Consider the following 26,427-nt stretch of genomic DNA (forward strand, 5'->3'; position numbering starts at 1 on the left):
TTCGAAAAAAACCGAAGAAATAACCGAACCGAACCGATGAATTATATACATATATTTTATTAATATACATACTTAATATATTATTTTTATAAACAATTTTAAAGATCTTATACATATTTTCATTAAAATTTCTTTATAATTTACTTATTGAAAGCAAAAATGCCCAAGATGAAACATTTATCTTATTGATTTCATGTATATGAGTGTCTATGTCAATTCTTTGTGGGACTGAAAATGTTATTGTCTCTTCCTTCTAGGCCAATATAGTGAATTTTAAAGCTTTATTGATAGTAAATTTAGTGATTGAAAGTTTACTAATTTAAGTCATTCTAACTATTTTTCGTTTTGAATGGATTGTTGTCACTTTTTTCACATTTTAAATGAATTGTTTCTTTTATTTTTGTGTATGGTTAATAACCGAATAACCGAACCGAACCAAACCAAACTGAAACCGATAATAACCAAACCGATAAATGTATATTGTATTTGGTTTGGTTTGGTTTTGATAATTTTAAAACCGATCAAGTTGGTTTGGTTTTGGTTTTGACCAATAACCGATCCAGACCAACCCGTGAACACCCCTAGTTACTAGTCATAAAGCAACCTCTTGGTTGATAATACAATTAGTGTATGGAAGAAGCTTATAAGATGCATTTTCTTTTTTGGGAAAGGGTCAAAATTATTGGTAATCTGAGCCACTTTTGTAACGAGGACCCTCCAATAACCCAACAAAGAAAATGATTCCATTAAATCCACCAAAAGCTAGAGGGCAAAAGTATTTTTGATACCCAAATCAAATATAAGATAAAATTGAATTATTTTCGATAGTTCAAGGACATTTTGGCCATTGTTTTGCCATGTTAATTGTTATGTCAATGATCTAAATGACTCATGTGGATAATCAATAGTTCAGAAGATATGTAGTCCGAAAAATAAATGGAAAATATATTTTTGATACCAAAAGCAAACAAAAGATAAATGGAAGTTATTTCGAATTATTCAAGAATATTTTTAGCTCTTTGTTATTTTTTTTAATCTTCTATTAAGGATGCATAGGTAAGTGTTAAATTTATATCAAGGTAGACAAGAACAAAGGTCAAATTTCTTTTTATGATCATTCATCTTAATATTGAGTTGCTATAAATCGCATCTTACTCCAAAAAAATGTGCAATAAAAGTGATTTGAAAATCACTAGGTAGCCATAAACTCTTTTCAAGCAATGCCCAAAAATTTCATGTCTTTCTTGAACTGACCACTCAATCGGTGAATAACTGGATGTCTTATACTTTTAGTATTATATCTTTCGAACATTTCTTGGAGTCAAGAGTCTATTGAAAATAGCATCCCTACATATATTAACATCTATTGAAAATAACATCCCTACAAAATAACCGCTTTTCAACATTCTTTCAAATAGTCCATGTTAACATCTTTTACATAATATCCAACCCCTATAGCCTCATATGTCACAAGAGAGCCAAAGAATCATCTTCCAAGTATGTCCCTTCTGTAAGAATTAAAAATCTTATAACATGGACTTGCTGAAAAAATCCCATTAGCGTTTGCCTTCAACTTATGATGCTCGGACTCTTTAAAAATGTTGATAGATGTGTGGCAAGTCCTTCAAAAGAAGTGCAATTTTTGAGGATTTGATACGGATACAACAACATTTTAGGAGAGTCCAAACAAATATACCCAATTTATAATATCTGATACAGGGTTCGGATTAGTTTTTAACTAGTGAAATTGTAATTTTTTAAGGAGGTTTTGGATTCGAGTTTTAGTATCAGAGAAAATTTTGTTGAAAGCTAGTTAGTCGGGGGTTTCAATACTGATATCAGACATTGGATGAAAAAAAAAAAACAATTATTTCGTGGTGCGATCACAATATCAGTATATTAATGTTACAATTGATATTGCTATAACTTTCGTATCTATATGTATGTAATTTTACTTTTATACTAAATAAAAGCTATAATATTTTTTTTTATTAAAAGTAGATTCTGAAGAAATGGATTTTTCATTAGCACATGCTTAGAAAATAGATGAATTGAAAAGTATACGGATAAATATTATTTTTAAATATTTATTTATTTAGAAATTATTTTAAATTCTAGTATGTGTTGTTTGTACTGATATTATTCTTGTTATACCACTTGGCATAGGCTGATTGCAGGGTCACTGATGTTTTTTAGGTGAAGACGAAGATGAACTCTGACAGGTTCTACCTCTCTTTCCTTATGGTGGGAGTCATGTCTTATTATATTAAATCTAGCAATCTCTTAAAAGCAGTGGCGGAGCCAGAATTTTCATCAAGGATATTCATATTTAGGACAAGTAAAAAAAATAAACCTTGTTAGTGAGATTATAAAGATTGGAACATCACTTTTATTGTCTTAAAAAATGAAACTAAAAAACATTAAACAAAACGTCTTAGTTTGGGTTAGAACCCAGTCCCTTGAGGCGACTTTGCTCTCTAAAAAATGAAACTAAAAAAATTAAACAAAACATCTTAGCTTGGGCTTGAACCCAAAGCCCTTGAAATGACTTTAAACAACCTTAACCATTGAGTTATCTTTCTTTAGAATGTCAAGATTGTTCAACAATTAGTATATATCGAAAAATATTGATATTTAACATATATACTCGCAAAAATATTTCGACGAAAGTTGTTCATCTGACCACCCATGCTAAGGTGTAGCTCCGCCACTGCTTAGAAGCTCTTGTACCTGTTAAGATAGTTCTTTAGAAGGTTTCAATATATTCTTTATAAAAACACTTTATTTTGACTAAGTTTGAGTGTTTCGGTATTTAAATAGAGTGTTTAATTAGCTTGTATTTTGTTCACTTCCACATTTCATGTTATAGAGTAGATGCTCATACGGCCTGATGATTGGGTCGTGACAATTTCAGTTTTTTCTCTCTGTTTTTTTGTTTTCCCTTCTCACTTTACAAAAAAAAATCAAATTCCTTTATCCACGATTAGAGGAGAGCAAAGTAGATTCCTATATTATTATATTATAAGAGGCTAGGAAGCACATATATATATTTGACAACATGAGTGCTTTCTAGTAAGGGTAATTTGGTATTTTCACTATATTGGCTATATATGATGATCTCTGTCAGGCGATGATTATGAGAGACTCCTTCGTCTTTTGAGGTAATTTCATTAGGGTTTGTTATGTTCCGCCGTCATTTGATCAATCTTTCTTCCAACTCTCTCTCTCTCATATCTGAATAAATACGATTTCAAGTTTTTCCTGTTTAGCATCTACAAGTTCTCTCACGTGGCTACTCTAATTTTGGGTTTTATAGTTTGATTTGAATTCTCATTGTGTTTGATGTTGCATCTGGCCCTGATTTGGGAATTGATGCTTTCTTTTCCGTGCAATCTCCTCGATGCTTTCTTCTCCGTGCGATCTTCTCTTTACATATCCAAATCAGAAGGTAACTAAAACTTTTGAATTTCTTAACCCTCTGCATATCATGACCGTTATTTCAGGCTCTGAGTTGAAGAAAAGAAAAATGAAGAGTTGCATGAAAAAAACAAGAGCAATCCAATAAAGGTATTTTTGACTCTGATCTTGATGTTGTTGATGAGAAGTCATATCATCAGGTAACTAACTATATTAATTGTATTTTCGCTTTCGTATACACTCTTGTGCTTAATTTATGTGCTAGTAATTAGAAGGAGATTCAATGAAGAGGATATCGGGTTTCAAAATTAGGAACTAGTTGTATAAATTATTGTAAACGTTGTTATAATGTGAACTGAATTATTTGATTCCAAAAGCTACGTACCATTTGTGTTGATTCATGATGTAGAATAATTGATTTCAAATTTTTAATTAACTTGATCAGCAAATGTATTGTCTCGATTACCTTTATTAATAGATTATTATAAAGAGATTCCATGGTTTTGATTTAATAGCAAATGTAGTGTAGCATTAGATGTGTAGTGGGTGCATGTTATATGTTCACTACACAACCAATGCTAATACTATATTTGCTAAACCACACTTATAAAAAAATAACAAAAACTTGATACACCACCCAAAAATTGAACAGATGACATGCATTCACTACACATTCGATGCTACACTACATTTGTTATCGTATCAAAACTTTGGAATCTCTTTATAATCTATAAATAAATATAATCAAGAACAGTACATTTGTTGATCGAACTAATTAAAAATCTGAAATCACTTATTCTACATCATGAGCTGTGAAAATCAAATAATCCATCTCATATTTTAACAACATTAATATTAATTTATACAACTTTTTCCTAAATTTCAGAACTCCATATCTTCTTTATTGAATTTCCTTCTAACTACTAGGCCTAACACATAAAATAAGCACAAACGAAGAGTGTATATGAAAACAAAAACACAATCAACCTGATGACATGACTTTCCATCAACAACATCAGGATTTGAGTAAAAGAATATCCTTTTCGGACTACTTTCATTTCTTCATCAAGCTCTTCATTTTACTATTCTTCATCTCATAACCTGAAATGACAGTCATGATATACAATAGATTAAGGAATTCAAAGGTTTTACTGTGATGTACTGATATTTTATTCTAGCTTAGAGCAATTAAAGTACTATTGCACCGTCTGTTTGATTTTTGAATTCCTTAAAAATAATTATATCATGAATTGTAGAGATGTGTTGAGGTTTAATTGAGGTAGACAAAGATTAGTACAAAAAGGCTATGACAAAGATTAGTACAATTAGTGTATTGTCACTGTGTAACTTAGAGCTTAATTGGCATTACTGTTAAAAACTGCTTATTTTAAAAATAAAAAAAATAGCTTTTTAAAAAAGTGTTTTTGAAAAAAAAACAATTTGTGTTTGGCTAATTCATTTGAAAAGTATTTTTTAAAAGCAAATTGTGTTTGCCTAATTTTTAAAAAAAGTGTTTTTGAGAGTCAAATTACGATTAAGGACATGTATTAATGTCATTTTAATATTAAGATTATTTTATAGAAAGAAACTAGTTCAAACATCTATTACCAAAAAAAAAATTATTAAATGGGACATTTTAGTCTTGAAAAAAAATAATTTTCTGTTTCTACTTTTTTTAAAAAGTAGAATTTTTTAGCTTCTTTCCAATAGCAGAAAAACTGATTCTGCTTCTATTTAAAGAAGTATAAAACATTTGACTATCTAACTTATAATGACATTGAAAAATTGCTTTAGTCTTTTTTATGGAGATTCCATCCAAACCCAACTCCATTGATATGTTCATACTCTTGCAATGGATATTCAGTTAATATAAATCGCACCTTGCTCCAAAAACATGTGCAATAGAAGTGCTTGTAAACCACTAGATAACTCATCGCGAGCAATGCCCAAAAATCCCATATCTTTCTTGATCGGACCACTCAACCATATCTAAGTAGTTGGCAGGGGAGGGGCGGGTGAGACTGAGTTCAGAAATTGTAAGGACAGAAAAGTCGAAACGAATAAGTTCATTTTTTATATATGTTTCTGGAATTGAATAATGCTACACTAATATCACAATTTTAAAAGAAAACAAAATTGATTAAGCAATATTGCTCAAATAATATGTTATAAGATTTCTGAATTGAAGGCAAGAACCATTTTCCTTCTTTTGGATAAGTGCAGGCAAGAACCAGTTCCTTGAGCTGCAGAAACAGTTGGACCCTTTTGAAAGCAAGACCTTCCCTTGGCCAAACACTTCTGTTGAGATTTTTTGTGACTTTTCTTTTAACAAAAGATGAAAACACCCTTGTCCGACGTGACCATCCTTTTTGAAGCAGCAGTACCGACGATCCTCTCAAGCTGAATTCAACAGAAAGTAGATTGCGCAGTAAGAACACTACAAGGAAACCAAACACTTGGCAGAAAGTTTGAGATGAATACTTTGACAGGGCAAAGGGAAAAAGGTCGAAGAAGCATGAGAGCAAAAGATATGAACTAATAATTGTATAGGGGGATTTGAAGCCATACCCGAAGCTGGTCAAAACGAGAAAATAGAACAGTGCAAGCAGACCCTTGTAGCAGATTTACAACCTGCAGGAGAAATGAAAAAGATAACTTGGTAAGACTTGCGTTCATGTGAAGCACCATATAATCCTAATTTGGGGGCGAAGTAGAAATGATCACCTCTGGGTAAAATTCTTTCCGCTCTGGAAGTGAATAAATGATCAAGTTCTGAATGCCACGTATCTAATTCTCAGAACAAGTTGAACACAAATAATTAGTATTATGCAAACACTAAAATAAAAAAGGCTGATAATATCTTTTAGAGGGATCCAAGGATGCATACAACCAATAAGTTACCTTTTTCAAAAAGGATAGATACAACCAATAATCATGAAAGAAGACAAGATTAATACCAACATTAACTATCATATGGCAGTGTAATTGAGAAGAAAGTTGGCAACTACCGCATGATACTGTTTAAGTACAAATGTTACTGAGAATATGATATCAAAAAGAAAAATTCAGTACTCTTGTTTACTCTTTTGACACCAGAATCCCCAGACCTCTCAATACTCTGCAAAGGAATGACACCTTTTATACCAAACTGAACAGCAGCCAAAATGACCTCTTATGACTATGCTATTTGGAAAGCTACTGAGAATGGCCAATACTCCAACAATTCGGCTTAGCTTAGAATATCATTAGGGATCATAGACAGAAAACCTCTTTCCTTATAACATTTGGCATAGTGCTATACATTTTAAAATATTCTTTCTCACTTGGAGATTGATACATAACAAACTGCCTTTTCTTGGAAGTGACAAGTCTACTAGATCACAAATTCAACCCCAGGAACAAAATACAAAACTATCCTTGGAAGCACTCCTAGTTTTTCCCTAGAACTACAGACTTGTAAGAGTAGAAAAATTCATAATACCATCAAGAAATTTAGAAGGTATACTTCCAGGTTCAATATAACTTCCGTAGCACAGTGCTATTAGCGTTGAAGATCGTTTGTCTTAGACAGTCAGGACCTTTCAGATTCAGCTACCAGATATAAAGAAAATTAGAATCCTTTGCCAGAGACAGGTTGTAGCACTCCTAGCTTTATCATACCAGTTTTTCTATTTCATTCCTTTTTTTGGATGAGTACCATAGATCTAAGCATAATCCCCATCTGTTCCTCACAGTATACTAGTTTGTGAGTGGATATCACCTTGACCATGATCCTCTAAAAGCTCATTCAGGAAAACTTTCATGAATCAGATCGATCAGCTGAAAGAAACCACTTTCAATTGGCAGAAAGCACATTTATCCCATTTAACAGAGATTTGGAGATTGTTCATGTCAAGACTGAGGAACCAGGAATAACCATAAAAAGAGTTTTATAAGCTGATTAAAATTCCCAGTTAGAGTGCCTTGGACTAACTACAATTTTCTCTGCAGAATCAGATATACAAGGTATAGACTAAAAGCATACAACATTATCCAAGACAAATGCCAGAGCATTCTTACAAGCAGGGAAAAAAGTAGAGAAAGTAAGGCAGCACAAATAGCATTCAAGAGAGAGAACCTTGTATCGGTGATAGAAGTGAGCTCTTTCAGTGTAAAGCATGATTTTCTTCTTTCCATCAAAAAACCACCCTCGTGCACGAGATATGTCACTCTGCTCAGTGTACCTAGAAACAAAGACAAACAAATGACTGAACCTTAAACCAGAACAGCATACTTATATAACAAGTAGACCTCTTGGATAACAAATTCAATTTTATACACAGAAATGCAAAGCGATCTGAACACAAGATATTACTCACTCTCCCAATAGACAAAAGGATGCCTCTTGTGACTTCAAAAAGTTCCTTACACGGATAAACTCAAAGTAAGAGCTAATAAATAGCATTATACCTCCCTGCAGAACACAAAAAAGAGTCAAAGAAAGACCATCTCTCACACAGCTGAATACTTGGGAAAAATGAATTGTTTCCCGAGCTCAGTCAAACATACCTGAGTGGAATCCTTTATCTTGGGGAACACCTAGAATAACAAACTTGATCAGAGTGGAGTTGATCATATATCAATAGTACAGCACAATTGTAAGACCAACTGATTTGATGATGATATTAACTTTACAAAATCATGTTACACAGGTAGAAGGGTGTGGTTATAAGAAGTAGTTTTTTTTTTTGAGGAAAAAAAAGAACAAATGTACAATTCCATAACTAATTAGTAAATGACAATTACATTGAATAACACAGTACAAATGCAGGTCCTAAATAGTTCAGGAAAACTCAGTGGGAGGTAACGAGATGGTATTGGATAAAATCTTAGTTTATATGCACCACCAGATTTGAAATTTAAACAAAGATTAGGGGCAGTGCCTTAAACAATCTTTTAATACAGACACGAAAAATGATTAGAGTATCCGGTTCCAAAATAATCATTTATACAAATACATTCCGGCAGAGAATTAAGTTGCTATCCACTTATCTAGCTTCATTGCGAAAAAGGAAAAAGAGTTGCATTTATGATATAAGCTAACATTATAAAATACAGGATCTAAGAAAATTAGAGCCTAAAGGATGAATCATTTGGCGGCTCTGTAACAGAAGAAATGATGTAGGGTTATACGGATCAGAACAATGGGAAACTGTACCTATGTTAACTTGAAAAAATGTGATCATACAATGTAGTACTATTTGAACCATACTCACTTCCATCAGAGTATTTTTATCTTCACTTTCATTATTGTTTTCCTATTTTCTTTGGGTTTTTTTTTTTGAAAGGGGGAAGGGGGTTTACAGCAGCCACACAATGATTTGGTTAAGGAAAGATTTGATTAAAGAATGTGAAGCAGGCATTATGACCCTGGAGCCTAGTAAAGAGAATACCATTTTTATCAAACTTCTGTTGAGAAGGTAAAGAGGTTTCATTTTCTTAATATTTTTTATGGTCTGGGAAATACATTCCATCTTGTTAAAGGCGTAGTAGGAGCAAGCTCTGAACTTCAGGAAAGATAATATCACAATTATTTGAGCCGTGCCATCATGAAGAGAAATGATCAATAATGCAGAAGAATAACCGACCTTTTTTGTGAAATAGTCAAACCGGGCATCATCAGCATCTTCAGCAGTATTCGCATCAAATCGCTCATAAATCTGCAAGTTTGAGAAATGGCAAGAACCCATAAGAGAAGAAAGGAATCTATAGTACTTCCACAGTAACATGATTAATCAAATTCATGTCAGCAATTAAAAAATAAAACAGAAGCCAGACAAGATTCAAACTTAATAATACATGTAGCATACAATAGTATGTCCACGTGCTTGGCTAAGAAAAAAATTTAGACTGTAGGGAAGAGGAAGTGTTTAAGACATAGAAGAAATATAAGTGTCCCATCTCTGATAAACAAAAGTTTTAGATGAGGTGATCATAATATCAACATAATCATAACGTGACATAACTACAGACCCAGAACTCGATGTATTCCTTTTTGATAAACCATGAGGTCCCAGGTTCAATTCCCAGTGGAGACAAAAAACACTAGGTGATTCTTCCCATCTGTCCTAGCCTTGATGGACAGAGTTAACTGGTACCTGCTGGTGGGAGGTGTCAGGTATTCCGTGGAATTAGTCCGAGGTGAGCAAAAGCTAACCCGGACACCACGGTCATCAAAAAAAATAAACTGAAATTCTTACACTGAAAATTCGCCGGGTTCAAACCAAATTATTAAATATAACTATAAGACCATAGTTTTAATGCTCACCTGCCGTATTTGAAGTACTACCTTTGGTAAAACACCTTTATACTCGCTTGCCAATTTGACCTGAAAATACAGCACTTAGATAAGCAAAATATCTCTCTTTTCTAAGCATTCACAGAATGTAAACATGCTGAAATTTTATATTGATGTTTTAGGACAGTAAAGAGGACATTTCTAGCAAATTTTTCTTAATTAATGTTGAATGAGCATTATGAATTCCAAGGTAATGTGCAGGACTATGCATCAATCTTTTCTAGTGGAAATCCAATTCTTTTTCCCTAATGTATGCAAACCTTCAAAACTCAAATGAAGTAAGAACAACATATTGAACTCACATCAAAATTTCCATCTCCCACTATTAAATATTACTGTATAATGGAAATTCATTCATCATGTTGCATAAGTTTAGGCACATCTATCATCTTCATTAGAAGAAATTTTTTTCTTTTATGAAGGTCCTCATTAGAAGAATGTAAGTGGAAGGAAAAATAGAAAGTCAAATGGAAAATGTTTTTATTTTTAATTAGATAAAGGAAAAACAATAATTAAAATTACAGCTACAAAGTGCCCCCAGGCTTTGGCCCAGTGATAAGAGTGCAACGTGATGTGGTTTAGAAGCACTTCACTGGTTTGAACCCTGAAACAGACCAGCCCAATATTTAAGAGTAAAGAACAGAGGGTAAGGTTCATTCTCCATCGAGTTTTGAGTTGTGCATCATTGGTCCACAAAATTCCAACAAAAATTTACCTCTGTTATCAACAAAAATTATATTACAAGTATAGCAACAAATCACCAGTGTATGGACGACTGATTAGTCCAGACACTTCAAATTAACATGATGACAAGAAGGCTATCAACGTCTGAACATTTTGATTGAAAAAATAATTCCATCAGACTGGTCCAGTAATTTTCTTTAACAAGCAGACCAATAATTTGTACCCCTTTTTGTTTGTAGATCAAAGTTAATTTGTCCCTCTGAAAAGCATATACCTCTTTTATGCGCTAGATGCTCAAACTATGCCCAAAATGCTTATTTCCCCCAGCCACCAACTTATAATACACCAAACACAAGGAGGTATAACTAAGGGAAAGTGGATGACGGAAAGAGCAGTCAAAGTAACGACATAGCACTCTAAATCAGGAACAGAGCTCAAGAGAGAAACACAACACAATCATATTAAGGGTTATTATTATTCGAAAGTTTCCCATCATTGTCACCAGAGAAAAGAGGAATATTTCTATGCAATGCCAAATGGACAGACCTTTCCTTCATGGTTGAGGCAATGATGGTTAAATAATCCATTGATGTCTGCATAGGACAGAAAAAAAACTATAAATTTTAGGCCGTAATTATAAAAACAGTTATCAAGAATGACACCAAATTAAAGTGAAGCCCGGTATTTAAGTGGAGAAGGGTAGAGGGGCAGGCCCATTATCCACCGAGTTTAGAAGGCTGTGATTGGTCCAAAGGGCGGGTCACAGACGGATTTCTCGGTTATCAAAAAAAAAGAATGACACCAGATTTTTAAAATTATATCATTACCATCTATCTTTACAGCCTGCACACCACACAAAAGTTGCAAACTTACCTGGATTTATATGAGAAGATAAGATTATTGATTGCCGATAGAATGGCGCTTGACCATCTAAATACCTGCAAGCCACATTCACAAAACAGAATTATCAGCAAAAAGCATCAGTCATTTCAAGGGAGTGCAACGTGTTCTCAGTTTGGCCCCCATATTTATCCTATATTTGTGTGGTCGCGGAATGTTTTACGTGAATCCGCGTTTAGAACACACAGAGCAACCCACTTCTTTTTTCCAAAAATGGGGTGGATAACTGAAACAAGCAATAAGGCAAATAAAAGAGCAGTTTGCAAGCTTACCACTGCCTAATGCGCATAATATCTGTTCCATGCTGCTGAGAAGGTATCCGATTTAATTGCTCAACAATTGTATTCACGTGTGACCAATTCTGCGAGTACAAAAATATGAACAGAAGATAGTGAAGTGTAGACATGCACCAAATCAATCAATCAAAGGGGCACAGATGAACTATCAAAGTACCTGCATCAATATGACATCTGCATGGTCAACAATTAGAACCTGCTCAAATGGTAGTTATATCGTTAGATGATAAAAGGGTAATGAGCGTTGCTAAAAAACATAAAGCACAGCCCACTACTTTCCAAACTAATATAAATATTCCAATAACAATTACCTCTATAGAAGACAGATAATCAACATTTTTATCCTTGTATAATTCTGCCTCCCCAATTTTCTGGAGGAAGAAAATCAATAAAAAGTTAGTAACAGCTCAACTTATAACGACTTTCGTACATCACATTACAGCTGCATAGCATTAGCATTAAGAGAATAAGTTTTGAGAAAATCTGTTGATATACTGAAACAGGGTATAGAAATGAGAAGAATAGAGTTCTGAGGTTATAGAAGGATGCATGATGTTTTTGATTATTTCTTTTTTGAAAAGGACTAGCCGGGCTCCTTTGAAGTAATGAGACTATTCAAATTACAATATTCGTGGAGAAAAAATTGTGGCTATGTCTTAAGCCTGTATAGAATATTACAGATACAAGCCCCCTCAACAAAAAACTCAGTCAAGAGGCGACGATTTGCAAGTTCCCTTTATTACTTTAATTTATGGCTTTGAATTTAGCACTTCTTTTCCTTTCTGTGTTCCGGAAAAAGTATACTGTATATGTCAAACATCAGAGGGAATCAAGGATTTCATGAAAGATCTAAAAACCATAAAATGACAAGGAACAAGAGATCAAACAATTGCATGTATTAGCAAACTTACAGTGATTAACCCAAGAGGGGAAGCAACAATCATGTCTGACGAGTAGAAGTCACCATACAATCTTATGCTCCTCCTAAAATAAAGACACACATATGATTTGCCTTCGGAGAAAAAAGACAATAAAAATTTCCAGATGGATCTCTCCATAATTTTGACATTATACTGTGGAGTTACTCATACCTATGTACACAGTTTCATTAACTTATTGAGTGTTGCTAGCATGTTCTACCCTACTCTGTAAGAAAAGAAATAAGTGTCTCGATTTGTCCATCTTCATGTATTGCTTTCAAGTTGAACCATGTGCCACATCCATCAATTTGTAGTCAAAACTTACTTAGATTAACCAATGTAAAGCATCATCAGTCAAAGTGGAAGCGCACGACCACAAGACATCCCATGAACATACATGACATTTTTTAAAATTGTGGGTTTCATTTAATAACTTTGTTGTTCTTTCTATAAATCGTGATTTTATTTAGCAAGATGTGTATCAAGGGATACTATGACATGCAGCACACAACATTTTAAAAACAAATAAACCAGGAGGATATGAATGCAAGGCGAGATAGACGATTAAACTTTTCTCTTAGGAACCTGCTTGCATAATACAGGTACTTCAGAAAGTTGTTCATGACTGAATAATGAGCAAATTATGTGTCCTTTGAATAATGCTTACCAGCAATACATAGAGCATCAAAGTAGAAAAGTACTTGGACAAAGAAACACAGCTTTCATGGTGTAGTAAATGTTTGGGCAATTTCACCAGAGTTAAGAAACATACCTAGTGAATTTAATTCCAATCATGAAATGATCATTGTTATTTCCCCCAAATAGTGTTTCAAAATCACATGGTTTTGAGCTCCTTTTTGATTCAGAGATTTCCGCAGCATCTTCATCCTCCTTCTCTTCACTTACTCCAGCTCCAAATTCTCTATAGAAACGTTCATGCTCCTCTACATTAGACTGAGGGAATCAAAACCACATTAATAAAGTATGAAGAAGGCCTACTGATGTCAAAATTAGAAATATAATCTTGGTCTAGTGGCGGCTAATTGAATAATGTCTTTACCTTAACTATGAGCTCCACTTAACGACTCACATCTAACAAGGCAAAAAATGTTTTCCTAGAAATCTAAACATTCACCTCAATCTCAAAAATGAAGGCGTAATAGGTCATTGTACATTCTTGTCTTCTAGACGGAGCTAAATTTGCAAATCAAACATGTAACTCCTTTTACTAGAAATACCTACGCACTAGCAGTTTCATCAATAAAATTATACCATTACCAATTTTTTTTTAAAATCCATATTCACTAGCATATCACTGCTAAAAGTTTGCATATTACTGCAAAATAAAATAGCACAGTTGTTAACTTGATATATGTTATCTTACGTAAGGTGTCTGTAGAAACTTGCAAGGTGCTTGGTTCCCAACACTAGTCAATATATCTTACTAGGCAAAGTTCTGTATACTTCACAGCAACTAACTACAATTTCTAGGTCAAGCGGCAACAGCATGAATAACAATACTCTTGCTTAATTCCAAGATCCAACAAGGTTAGATATCATTTCATGAAAGCTGCTGCAAAAATCTAGGAAAGGAGCTGCTTAGTTTATTTTGCATGAGAATTCAGGAAATGGAAAAACTACCTTGTATTTAGGAGGTGTCAAATCAATCAGCCGCTTGACTAACCGAAATGCAACACTTGCTAGAGGGAGAAGGATCAAAACCTGAACCAATCACAAGAAATGATCAAATATTATAACAATTTAACCAAACCACAAGAAAATTATCAACACTATATGTTTCAAAGTGCTTAGTGAAAGATGAGGGTACAAGATCGGACACCAGGAAATGCAAGATCATAGTACAAAAGTTGATATAGAACAAACATGGATGTAACCACAGAAGTACAATCATCAAGAAAATTAAGCCAAACCATCAAGAAATTATTGAAAAAGTTGATCACGCTCATTGGAATCCAGAATATAAAACCATAAGTGGACCTCAAATGAGCTGTTAGTTCCTAAATACTCAGGTAATAGTCAACTGCACTTTTGCTATGTCTAAAGACAGTTGAGCAGGTGGTTAATGTAGGAGGGCAGAGAATAAGGAAAATCTTATGACAGAATGACTAAAGGTAGTGGGATTCCGAACCTAGCTTATTCATAGGGATCTGACCATTGGCATAATCAGAAAAAACTTTTAAAAGATATATAATATCCCAGGCTGTATTACAAGTAAAATATAAAAGCAGAAAAAGAAGAAAATGAACTTTAAGCTTGAGCGCATATACAATAAGTAGAAGGGCATATCAACAAGAAAGGTTTCTATAGTGAGAAAAGCACTCCACTTCTCACCAAGAAGTCGGAAGTTCGAGTCACTGAGAAAAGAAGTGGGAAGAACCACCAGTAGTCCCTCGTAAGAGGGTTTGGGGAGGGCATATCTGATGTGCCTAACACATTAACAGGTCCTACCCAAAAAAGAAATTGTCAAGTTGGAAAGAGAAATTGCTAGGCTATCTAGTATTTCTGATTCTTTGGAGATGGGCAATGTTGTGATTTAACCTCTTAAAGGCTAACCCAACTATCAGGAGTGATATGCATAAATGTGGGTCAGGATGGAATAAGTTTAAGAGTCTCTTTGAACGGAGGATTGGATAGTTATAGTTGTACATCAAGTAGTCTCCTCTGCAATAATCCAGCTCCACCATAACTACTAACTATGGGTATAACTTTTAAGAGTATTAACTCACAGACAATACACAAGGTTATGCCAGCAAAGTGCATGTATCAAGAGTAGGACGGGATGTTCTCTTTTTACCGAAATCACACAATTTCCCACTAACATATACAAATCGTCTTCTAAGAATATCCTCAATTTTACACATCAAAGCCCTCAACAATATCTATAAATTGTAAACAAGACAAGGATGCACCTCTAATAAAACATACAAAGCTTGATATCCGCTACTGGTGTTGGGAAATATCCAGTGCAAGTACGCAAAGGTTTTTGCTAACTTCTAGTGTATTTTGTAGAATCAGCACAAAAGTAGTCACATTCCTTATCACCCGATCGACGGGTACACCAAGGCAAATGAAAAATCCATGTAACATAGATAACAAGTGTATATTTCTCACAAATTCATATTCAGAAGAATAGGAATGAAAATAGGTAAATACCTTAGGGCGAGTAAACCCGCGGTCAAGAAAGGCTTCATTACTTAGGATATCCGCCTTCACATTGTCCTGAAGCTTAGCTAGTTTTGCCTCGTTCTTCTTTACAAGATCCCTGGTTCTGAAGATATGATTGAGCTGCATAAAACAATTTCCTCAAATAACCAAGACATGTTTGCAATTTGGATTATAAAACACATCACTAATACTTGAACAAGTAAATTATGGTGAAAAGAAGCTAATGAGATGCTCTTACAGAATGCATAACATAAGCATCCATGGTACTTGAATCTTCTTCTAGACCTTTGAGATAGAAGGGTTTCTTGTTGTGGTGCAGAATATCCCGGTAGCTGTTGCCTATAAGAGTAAAGGAAGTAATAGCAATTACAACACCAATTATAGCAGAACAGGAAACAGAATAACATACATGAAGGGCAAGATAAAATCCACCTGGTTAACAACAAAAAGGGTGCCACAATAGGAGTTTGGTAAGAGGAACAAATAAGTAGAGAATCTAATTCACCTTTAGTACTCCTTCGATGAAGAAAATACACACCCTATCCGATTCTTGTTTCCCTCCCTCAACAATCACTCAAAACCAAATTCCCATAATCTAGACAAACTTGATGAATTACAAAACCTAAAGTAAGCACTTGATACTGCAAGTAAGAACGTCACTTCCTGTAATTTTTGTATACTCTGGTTTTATGAACTTTAAGCTTGAGGGAATGATGCAATCACCAAACCACATAATGCAAATGCTTAAAAGTTCCTAGGACGACAACGTTTTGCATTCACTGATGCATACATAAGGTGTGAATCATTAGAGATGGATCTCACTTGTTGGTTAAGTTGGAAATATCACATCAGAATTAAAATTGAATACGTTGTCAAGCATGTTTACTTTTTTGAGATGAGTCAAGTTCAGCATAGTGAAATTTTGTGCACCATTATGAGTGAATGTATGTTCACCTACCAAGAATAACAGCACTACAAGTGGACCTCAATGTTTAATGGACCAATTGGGGGGGGGAGGGGGGGGAGTATAGTGTTAGAACCAGCCTAGGCCCATTTGGTAAACTTGCCCACAAAAACTGCAGAAGATGGGCTCACACCAAGGTTTGTTGTGAAGATTCGAATTTGCCAATTTGGAGATCCTCCACCGAGCCACCTCCCAATCCCTATCCTACACCCACTTCTTCTTTTTTTGATAAGAAAAATAATAACTTATGTGGTCGCTGGAATACAAGGCCAGGTCTCCATGGCCACAACGTGGACATCCTCCATCAATTTTCATCAATTTTATATTTCCTTTTTGTTTGCTTTTTCCTATGCCCTTAGATGTTTAAAATATTTCACTTGGAACAATTTTAGTTTATGACAAGATTTACAAAATCAAATACATACATATAGAACAACTCCACAAGTAATTTCACCACAAAAAGAGATAGTAGCTAATAATGCAGCCTAAGACATCTCTCTACCATTAGTAATCTCTTTTTTCTCCAATTTTTCCACAAGGTTAACTCAAATTCATTTTTTCTACTTTAACTTCACCAAATCACACCTAGTAGTAAACACTACTTCAGACAAGAATAGATAGTGCTATTAGTAAAACCACAAGTATCACATAGAACCACATAGAACATCAGGAAATAAGTGACATGAAAACTTTGATTGATAAACTGAAAGAACATCGGGTTCTGGTGTCACACTAATGATCTACTACTCTAAGGGTTGCTGACTGTAACTGACATATCTTGCACAAGTTGTTGCAAAATAACTAAGAAACAGGCACATAGTTCTATCCATCTATCATCAGACCACAGGCAACAAACATTTGATAGGTAAAACACCAATAAATGACCAAAACAAACTTGATGGCCTTTACTCACATATGGAGAAAAATAATCTCTGCTTTGATGAATCAAAATCTGCCCCTCCAGACTTCTCATATATACTCAACCAATGCTTGTGTAGTGTTGGCTTCAAGCCATGAAACAAGAAGCTGTCTAGCTCCTGCAAGGAAGCAATGGAACTTGTAATTGTATGGGAAGATCACTGTGGAAAAGCAATGCATAAATTTTTAATAGGTGAATCCATTGATATAGCAAAGAGCAGTCCAGCTAGGTATTGCAAGGTTTGCCTCTATTCAGCAATGCAAGCAAAAGGCATTCCTCCGTGAACCTTAAAATACAGTAACCGAGGGAATTCGACATTTCGACCTAAACTCATTCATTAAGCATCAAAAAACATGGTACACATGTAACTCAATACATATAGGGAGCAACGTTTTAGAAAAAGAGAGCTCTTGACTGTTGGTATCCTTTACAAACTTAAGTTGTTTATCACAAAAAGAAACACACAAACGTGCACACCCATACGCAAGTTTACAACACATAATACAGAGTATAATCCCACAAGTGGATATTTTTTTTTTGATGACAAGGGAAACCCGCAGCCGCTATCATTTGGGTGCGCACAGGGTAAAACCCCGCTCCTATGCAATAGCTCGCAAACCACATAGGAGAGGTAACCCGCACTAGGCAAGCCCGGTGCGACGAGCTCAAACCAAAAGGCAAACCCCTTGCTTTCGTTGGCAAGGGGTTTCGAACTTGAGACCTCCAACATGGAAGTCCCAAGCCCAAACCACTGGGCCACCCCGAAGGGTCACAAGTGGATATTAAAAAGGAAAGATTTCAAAAAGAACTGCAGAGTATCCAGACACATTGCAATAAGTATCACTGCACCTGCAAGTTTGAAGCTTGAAAACAAAAATAACTGGAATTGACAAGTATCTAACAGAAAGCCAAATGCAAGATGAACCAATTTAAAAAAGGGAAAAGTATGCTTTACGTTTACTGGGAGACAATATTTACGCCACGTAATCCAATATAAAATAGTATACAACATTATTCCCGGTGTAATTCATATTTGTGTATAAACACCTTTTATATATTATTTATACAGTTTTATACAAGGTTGACACATTATGTATAATGCTTTCCCTCAGGTATAATATTGCAAAATGTTATATAATATTCTATATTGCGTAATATTTTATGTAGGACTGTATATTTTTAAAATTTCCCCTTAAAAATACCCAGATTCAATATGATAATCGATCCACAATCCTAAAGAAACCCAGAAGCAAGTGGAATCTCTATCAGTGGGTAGGAGTTACCAGACACCGGCAACAGCATTTCACTGACCATGAACTATTTTCTGTTCCTTTTGAGAAATACACTAATAAATCCTAGAAGATGTTAAGCAAGATACCACTTTCAAACAATTTGGACCACAAAATACTCTATAGATTTATTGCCCAAATTTGCCCCTAAATTGGACGTTAGGTCTAGCAAAGATATATGTTGCTCCAGCAATGCAGCTGGCAATTTTGCAAAAATTTTGCAACAATGTGAATTAAAACAAATCACAGATCACTATTTAACTATTTACCGGACTGATATTACATGAACATAGCCTAATAGACCTTCTGCCCAAGAGAAGGGATGAATGAAGATCTACAACAACCAAACGTGGAGACGGGTTTGAGCACTATGAAGCAATCAACAATAGAATAACATAGCAATAAGCAAACAAGACAGCTACCTTCAGAAAACACTTGTCTGTCCCCCTCCACTTGTAATTTGACATGGCTACCACCCATTTGTAAGTCCATTTCTTTTTCTCTAGCTTGTCAACCTCTTTTTTGGATAACTTGTGATCCAAATGAGAGTGAAATGAGCTGCATGCACGGAAAGAACATGGTAGATTAACAATTTTCATAACTTTTGACTACCAAAATCTTTCCTCAACCATCAAACTGCTTTTGATGAGGTAAGATTTTATTAACGAAAACAGTATGAAGCTGATACTTGAAACTGGGAAAAGAAAGAAAAAAAAAAGGAAGCTAGACTTGATTACACCAAATTCCTAAGGGCTCGTTTGGTGTGAGGGATTAGAAATAATAGTGATGGGATAAGGAAATAGTGATGGGATAAAAAAAAAATTATGTTGTTTGGTTGGCAAGTCCGGGATAACTTATCCCGGGATTAATAATTAGTACCGGGATAAGTTATCCCTCCCCATGGGTGGTATAGTAATCCCGGGATAACTTATCCCGAGATAAAATAGGTAAATGACAAATATGTCCCTTTAAATCCTTTTTATACATCATTTCACATTTATTTATATTTACATTATTTTTAATATCATGTATAATAATATTTACTACTTCTTATTTTTATGATAATCATTCATATTTTTCTATTAAAAAATTACACTATATAAATATAATTTTTATTTGACTAATTCTTATGTTTATTTTATTTTGATTTCTCATAAATTTTCTTCTCTTTAATAAACTTAAGAGGGAAGTTCTATTTTTAAGCTAAATAAGAAAAAAGTTATATTTTTAAATACACATGGTACTTATCATGGGAATACATAAACAAAAATATTTAAGTTAAATAAAATAAAAGTTTTATTTTAAAAAATGAATAACTAAAGCTCACAAAGAAATATTTAAAAAGTTTAAATAAAGTGAAGGGTAATTTTGTAAACAAACAACTTGTTCTTAAAATTTATCAATATATATTATTGTGAATATAACAAACCAAACACTCAATAAGAAATAATCCCAGGACAACTTATCTCATCATAACTAATCCCAACATAACTTATCCCAACATAACTTATCCCATCATAACTCATATTCAAACCAAACGACCCCTAAATGTTATAGCAAGTCTAACACATCATGTAAATTAAAGATGGTATTCCATCCTTCCAGAAATACAAGTGATACAGGCAGTTAAATTTTATAATCCGGATTTGCTCCATAGTGTCTTCGAAACATCTTTTGTTCCTTTCTTTTCAAATAGGCTATGTTATGAATATAGAAATTGATCTCCAGAGTTTCTTCAATAAACCACCTAGATAAGCTGCTTCCCAGCATTCAAGAACTTCTCTGAATTTCCCAGGGATAACCCACTCTATTCCAAAGACAACCAAAAACATGGAACAGATCTGCCAAGTAAACTTGGTATGTAAATGTAAAAATAAATGTGGACATAAATGCTCCACAGAGTTAACATCTTGTACATAATATCCGACCCCTATTGTCTCATATGTCACAAGACACTGACCGCCAAAGCATGCAACTTTGAGCAGCATTGCAGCCTTCCAAATCATCTTCCAAGGGCATTTCCAGTATAACGTGAACTAACTGTAAAAATCCCATTACTGCTTCAGCCTTCCAGATTTGTTTATCTTCCTTTCCTTTGTGTGACAGAAACTTTTTGCATCTTCTGAAGGAATAAATCAATTTCCTGCATTTCTCTTTCAAGAAGATTGCTCCTAAACTGAAAACTCCAGCCTTCCTCAATAAACATGTCTGCTAGCATGATACCGGGATTACCAACAACACAAAATAAACTTGGAAATTGATCCTTAAGAATCCCAGTTACATATTTATGTCATGCAACAAATATGTTGAAAAGTCATCCATAATGTTTTCCTTAACAATTAGTATATCTCTTTGCCGGTCATTTTATCATTCAATACCAATCGATTCAAGTAGAACTCATGGTCAATGAGGTTCACGCCTTAGTAGCTTACCCCACCTAAGCTCAACTTAAGCGAGGTGAAGCGCCTTCCCTAAACTTTTTTGAGCTTCATGGCTTAAGCGTGCCTTAAATGAGCCTTTGGCGACATGAACTTGATTTGTCCCAAGAGGACAAGATATGAGTATTATATCAAGAACATAATCCAACACAATCATGAGACATAAACAAGTGAACTAACACAAATATTGGAAAATGAAAGGAAAATAAACAAAAGGAAACAAGCTCAATTAAAACTAGTAGGACCTCGTGCTTGCACAAGCCCCTCTTGTAGGTTGACCATTCACTCTCAATTCTTGTTCTCCATCTGAACCAGAAGCCTCTGAATCATCGTCATCAGTTTCAGTACCTCCAATCCGTCCCACAGGGTTTCCCAGACCACCTCCATGTTGACTAGCACCAGGTTCGCTAAGTCTAGAAGACTCACTATCACTGCCTATTTCCAAACACAAAATTATAAGGGGAAAAAAAAAGAACTGACTAATCAGTAGACGCTACTGTTATTAACAGACATATGCATCAGTCCAAAATAAAGTAACACCTCAAGAGAAAAAAAATGCTCACAAATTCATATATAACAAATCACGAGATATACCTCCAGCTTATGTTAATTTATTGTCTCCCTTTTTTAAGCTCAGAAAAGTAAGTTTGAAGGCAAAGAGACGGAATGGGATTTGGTGGGGGAGGGTTATCATTGCTTCCCATATTAATACGGCACATAGCACTTCATAAGGTAAAGTTAATCGTCCTATGACCTTAGGTCCACATAATAGAAACATGAGATCTCCAGAGCAAGATTCCAGTATTCATTGTTGGAAGATTTTCTTGGACTCCACCAACGTGATGTGAATATTATGAATGTTTAAAAGGACTCCTATCAGTCGCCAAATTTTCAAATAAATTTTGTTTTTAAAAGTAGTATTTCTTTTTCTTTAGTGTCTTTTGAAAAATATTTGAGTGTGTTTGGCGATCAATTTATAAGTACTTTTGCCAATATTAGTGAGAGCGGTTTAAGGCATTAGTAGGACTCTCTTTGCAAATATAGTATACGATTCATTCTCTATTGCTTACTTTTATGTAGTGCAGCCGAGTAAAATCTTAGAATTTGTCCCGTTTTCATCAATAGATAAATAATTAACCAAGTAAGAAGGAATACTTTCTGAAGACAAAATCATAAAAGAAGAAAAGAGAAATTCATTTCTCCACCATGCATGTTTAGGGCCTGTTAGGATATATATACATTCATTAATTGCTAACTCCCGCAGATAGTATTTGAACTTCAAGTGGAATACCGAAAATACTGGTTTGATGATTTGAAGGCAAAGTGGCATCCACGGCCAAACATAACTTCAACTTACAAACACCTTTTTTTTCAAATATCGACTTCAAATACTCTTTTGTTTCAACTTTAACTGAAATATTGTCCAAACAGCTACAAAAACTCATAACAAACACTTCTTTTCTCTACAGATAAAACAATTATTTTAGACGAGAAAAACACTCCCAATCTTACTTATCCCATTACATCATCCATGCAAATACGAGCTATGTACATAAAATTTAACATGTATCAGTATATCAGTAACTCATAAACCCAACTGGCACCAAGTGACAAAATCCAGGAGCAGCAAGACGTTTTTTACTAGAAAACTAAATACTAAACCTGCAGAAAATGACATGACTAGATTGAGTTGGGTACCCCAACTCTTGTGTTACCTTGATGGTGAAAAAATCCTAAAGGCATTGATCTAGCAGCAAGACATTTTACATACTCCTGTTCTTTGAGAACATAAGAACGCCAGCTGACATAAAAATATCTCTCTCCATACAGATAGTCCATCTGGAATCAATATTTGGGCACCTACTTAATAAGTCTCGACTTTATAGCTTATGCTGGAAAAAAACTAAGATGAATTGACAAGAAAGGGTAGAAGGTTTTGCTGGCGCCTGCAACCTAAGTTCACGAATGGCATGCTGAAGACGCAGAAACTGCAGTGGTACTCTTCCCAGTCAAATATTGCAAGCTTTGACTCTCTTAATTGTCTTCACTGTTCAAATATCATGCCTAATCTACTGAGGATGATAAACTTGACTAAGAAGAAGCAAAAGGTCCAACCTAATTTGAGATTGGTTGTAGAGTTAATGTTCCAGAAAAAGTTAAGATCAGCTATAGTGTTAACATTTCTGAAAGATATTAGTTTCCAACCTCACTTATGTGTTAGAAGTCCCATTCTCGACCTAAACTACTTAGAATCAGCAATAACCATCTAAAGGAACTCAAAGACTATGGAATATAAGAGCAAATAAAGAACATGAAACATCTAGCAATAACTTTCTATAACTAAAACATAAAGTAATAACTTCCACAACATTTAAGAGTAAAATGCCAAATTCTCCCTAGTCCTTAAGGTCCTACCTTCATCGTCGTCATCGGAAGCACCATGAGCTTGCTCAACATCATCTCCACTTTCTTCTGAGTCCGTGTTATATTCTTCTTGTTTTGTCCTATAATTGCACGCAGTTCACAAACCACTATCATGATATAATATAAGCAGTTTCATGGTTTCAAAATGCATGAGAAGACATGGATTATGTTTTCTTATTCTGTTTCTGTACCAATGATGTCGGCTTTGCTTTAATTTAAAATTATAGAGCACAATAGTTCAACATGAAAAATTAAAGTATTCAAAACTTTACGCAATCTTAAACAAAACAAAGCTACAGTTGACACTTCAAGAAATCATCACAAGTATTTGATAACACATAAGCAAGGAAAAAAATACTTCTAAAAAGTAACAACTTTCTTTTACCTCAATGACTCCAACAAACTATCATACATAGTTGGCTCCTTATAATCCACAACTTCTTCTTCTTCTTCTTCTTTCTTTTGTGCTTCCATTTCTTCCTCTGAATCTATCTCCGAATTTTCTTCTGCTGAATCATCTATCAAGTATCAACCCACCAAAAACAAAACAAAAAAAAATTCAAACTTTGAGCAAATAATCTCAAATAACATACCACAAAGTTAGTAAAAATCAGTCCTTTTTATTACCCCAATATTACTATTAACCCAAACAGCTCCTTCACTATATTTCCTCAACTTTTTTTTTTTTTGAATATTTAAAAAGTTTCGGTGTTTATAGTTTGAATGAGTTACCTGGAGATGGACTTCGATTGAGCTTCTGTTCTCTGCTATGTCGCCGATTCTTCTTCAAATTCTGATTCTTTTGAGAAGGATTTTGTTCTAGTCTTCTCTTCATACCTTTACACAAAAGAGAGAAGAAATTACAAACTATTCACAACAGAAAAAAGAAAAAGCAGTAGAAGAAATTGAGATTGAGAGTTAACTAACCTCGTTTTCTTCCAAATCGTTGATTGCCCATTCTGCTGTAATTCAATGGCAGAGCAACAAGTGAAGCTTTCAAGGGTTTAAGGGAGGAAAATAGAGGGGTTTTGAGGCGCTCGGTCCGTACGTTGATAAACCGGGAAAGGAGGGGCTCGATCGGTTTTTCTGAACCGGATTTGCCCTTATTTTTGGTTATTATTATGTGCTCAAATTCTTGCCATAGCAATTATCATTAAAATAAATGTTATGTATATTTAAATGATAAGAATTTTACTTAAAGAAGTTAAAAAAAGTATGAACCTCTTTTTTTAATCTATAAATTAAATTATTATTATTTTCATAATTTAAATAAAATTTACATAAGATACAAATTCTACTAGAATTTTAAATTACCTATTATAAATAAGCAAACAATTAATAGTTATCTTATAGTAACTTTAATTAATTTCAAAATATTATGATAATAAATAAATAATATTTCTTTGAGAAAAATAATAAATAACAATTTTATCTATCATAGATAATAGTAAAAAGTTCAATCAACATTTATAAGAATTTTCATGCTTCAAAAGTAACACTAATTAAGTGTACGTACTTTGCACGTATGTATCACGCTAATTAATAATAAATGTATACACAAAAAATACACAACATTTTTAAAATTTGAACAAATAAAGTTAGCTCAAATTATATCTTGATCAACTCTTTAACTTTGCCGCTTGTTCCAAAAAATTCATAACTTGAGCTTGGAGCTTTCAACTCCTCTCTCTTTCCGAACTCAACCTACAAATACCATGTAAATAGGCCAATTTCAAGCGGGTATAATATCCAAACTTTTTCGGAAAAACTACATAATTAGATATACTTAACTACTATATATACATATTTTACCTATAGTTTAAAATATTACTCATAATACCATTTTTTAATAATTATATCATATATTTTTAAAAGTTTAATCAGTACATAAATCTCTCAAATATGATATTGAATAATTATCTTAAAATTTAAACTCCTCAATTAAAGGTATATTAACAATTTTAATTTCTTTCTCTCACATCACTTTTTTCCTCCCCAATCTCATTACTCGTATCTCAGCCCCCCCCCCCCCACATAATTCACACATCCATCATCTCTCTTTCTTCCTTAATCATCTCAAAACATGTTTACATGTACTAAATTCAAAACTAATTCTTGATAATCAGCCACAAAGAGGTAAATTAAGATTTTGTTTAATTATTTGCTCTCATTTTAATGTTTCGTAGGATTCATCACTTTCACGTAACTGAGTTAGAGTTCCAAATTTTTTATAGTTCGATTTTAGGATTTAATATGTTTGATTTTGTTCTTTCTCCAAACTATTTTATGGCCGACAATTTACAAAATAGTATGATTCTTGTTAAAGGTATTTCAGATTAATAAAAAAAAAACAATTTAAGCACAATTATTTGTTTGTTTTCATTAACTATTTTGGAATGGTGTGTAGGGTTTGAATATTCATCCGCCAATATCCAAATACAAAATAGATCTGAGTATAAAAACGACCCAATCAAAATGGCAGAATTATGTCAAACTTTAATCAACAGATCAGATACACAACTAAACCCAGATACATGTTTAGTGCAATAATGCGCAGTGGAGTCTAACATACAGGTTTGGTTCATGAAGATATATACACACTTAATCAGAATCACTAATAAAAACTAGATACAAATAATCATATCTCAATTAT

At 33.9% G+C, this 26,427-nt stretch overlaps 1 protein-coding gene across 1 annotated transcript; it reads right to left on the reverse strand.

The window, feature by feature from the left end:
* Positions 1-5,549: 5,549 nt before the first annotated feature.
* On the reverse strand, positions 5,550-24,852 carry LOC102593618 (U3 small nucleolar RNA-associated protein 25). The gene is made up of 25 exons (XM_006359003.2): positions 24,702-24,852; positions 24,507-24,611; positions 24,160-24,292; positions 23,766-23,854; positions 21,596-21,785; positions 19,335-19,470; positions 17,618-17,741; positions 15,979-16,079; positions 15,729-15,860; positions 14,196-14,276; positions 13,327-13,508; positions 12,546-12,618; positions 11,946-12,005; positions 11,792-11,830; positions 11,611-11,699; positions 11,312-11,376; positions 10,985-11,031; positions 9,725-9,784; positions 9,045-9,116; positions 7,966-7,995; positions 7,776-7,870; positions 7,535-7,640; positions 6,142-6,204; positions 5,986-6,048; positions 5,550-5,817 (listed from the first exon to the last, which is right to left on the reverse strand). The coding sequence occupies exons 1-25, from the start codon at positions 24,730-24,732 to the stop codon at positions 5,743-5,745; spliced, it is 2,241 nt and encodes a 746-aa protein (XP_006359065.1). The 5' UTR covers positions 24,733-24,852; the 3' UTR covers positions 5,550-5,742.
* Positions 24,853-26,427: the final 1,575 nt, after the last annotated feature.

Source organism: Solanum tuberosum, unplaced genomic scaffold, assembly GCF_000226075.1.
Source record: "Solanum tuberosum cultivar DM 1-3 516 R44 unplaced genomic scaffold, SolTub_3.0 scf00282, whole genome shotgun sequence".
Lineage (NCBI taxonomy): Eukaryota > Viridiplantae > Streptophyta > Magnoliopsida > Solanales > Solanaceae > Solanum > Solanum tuberosum.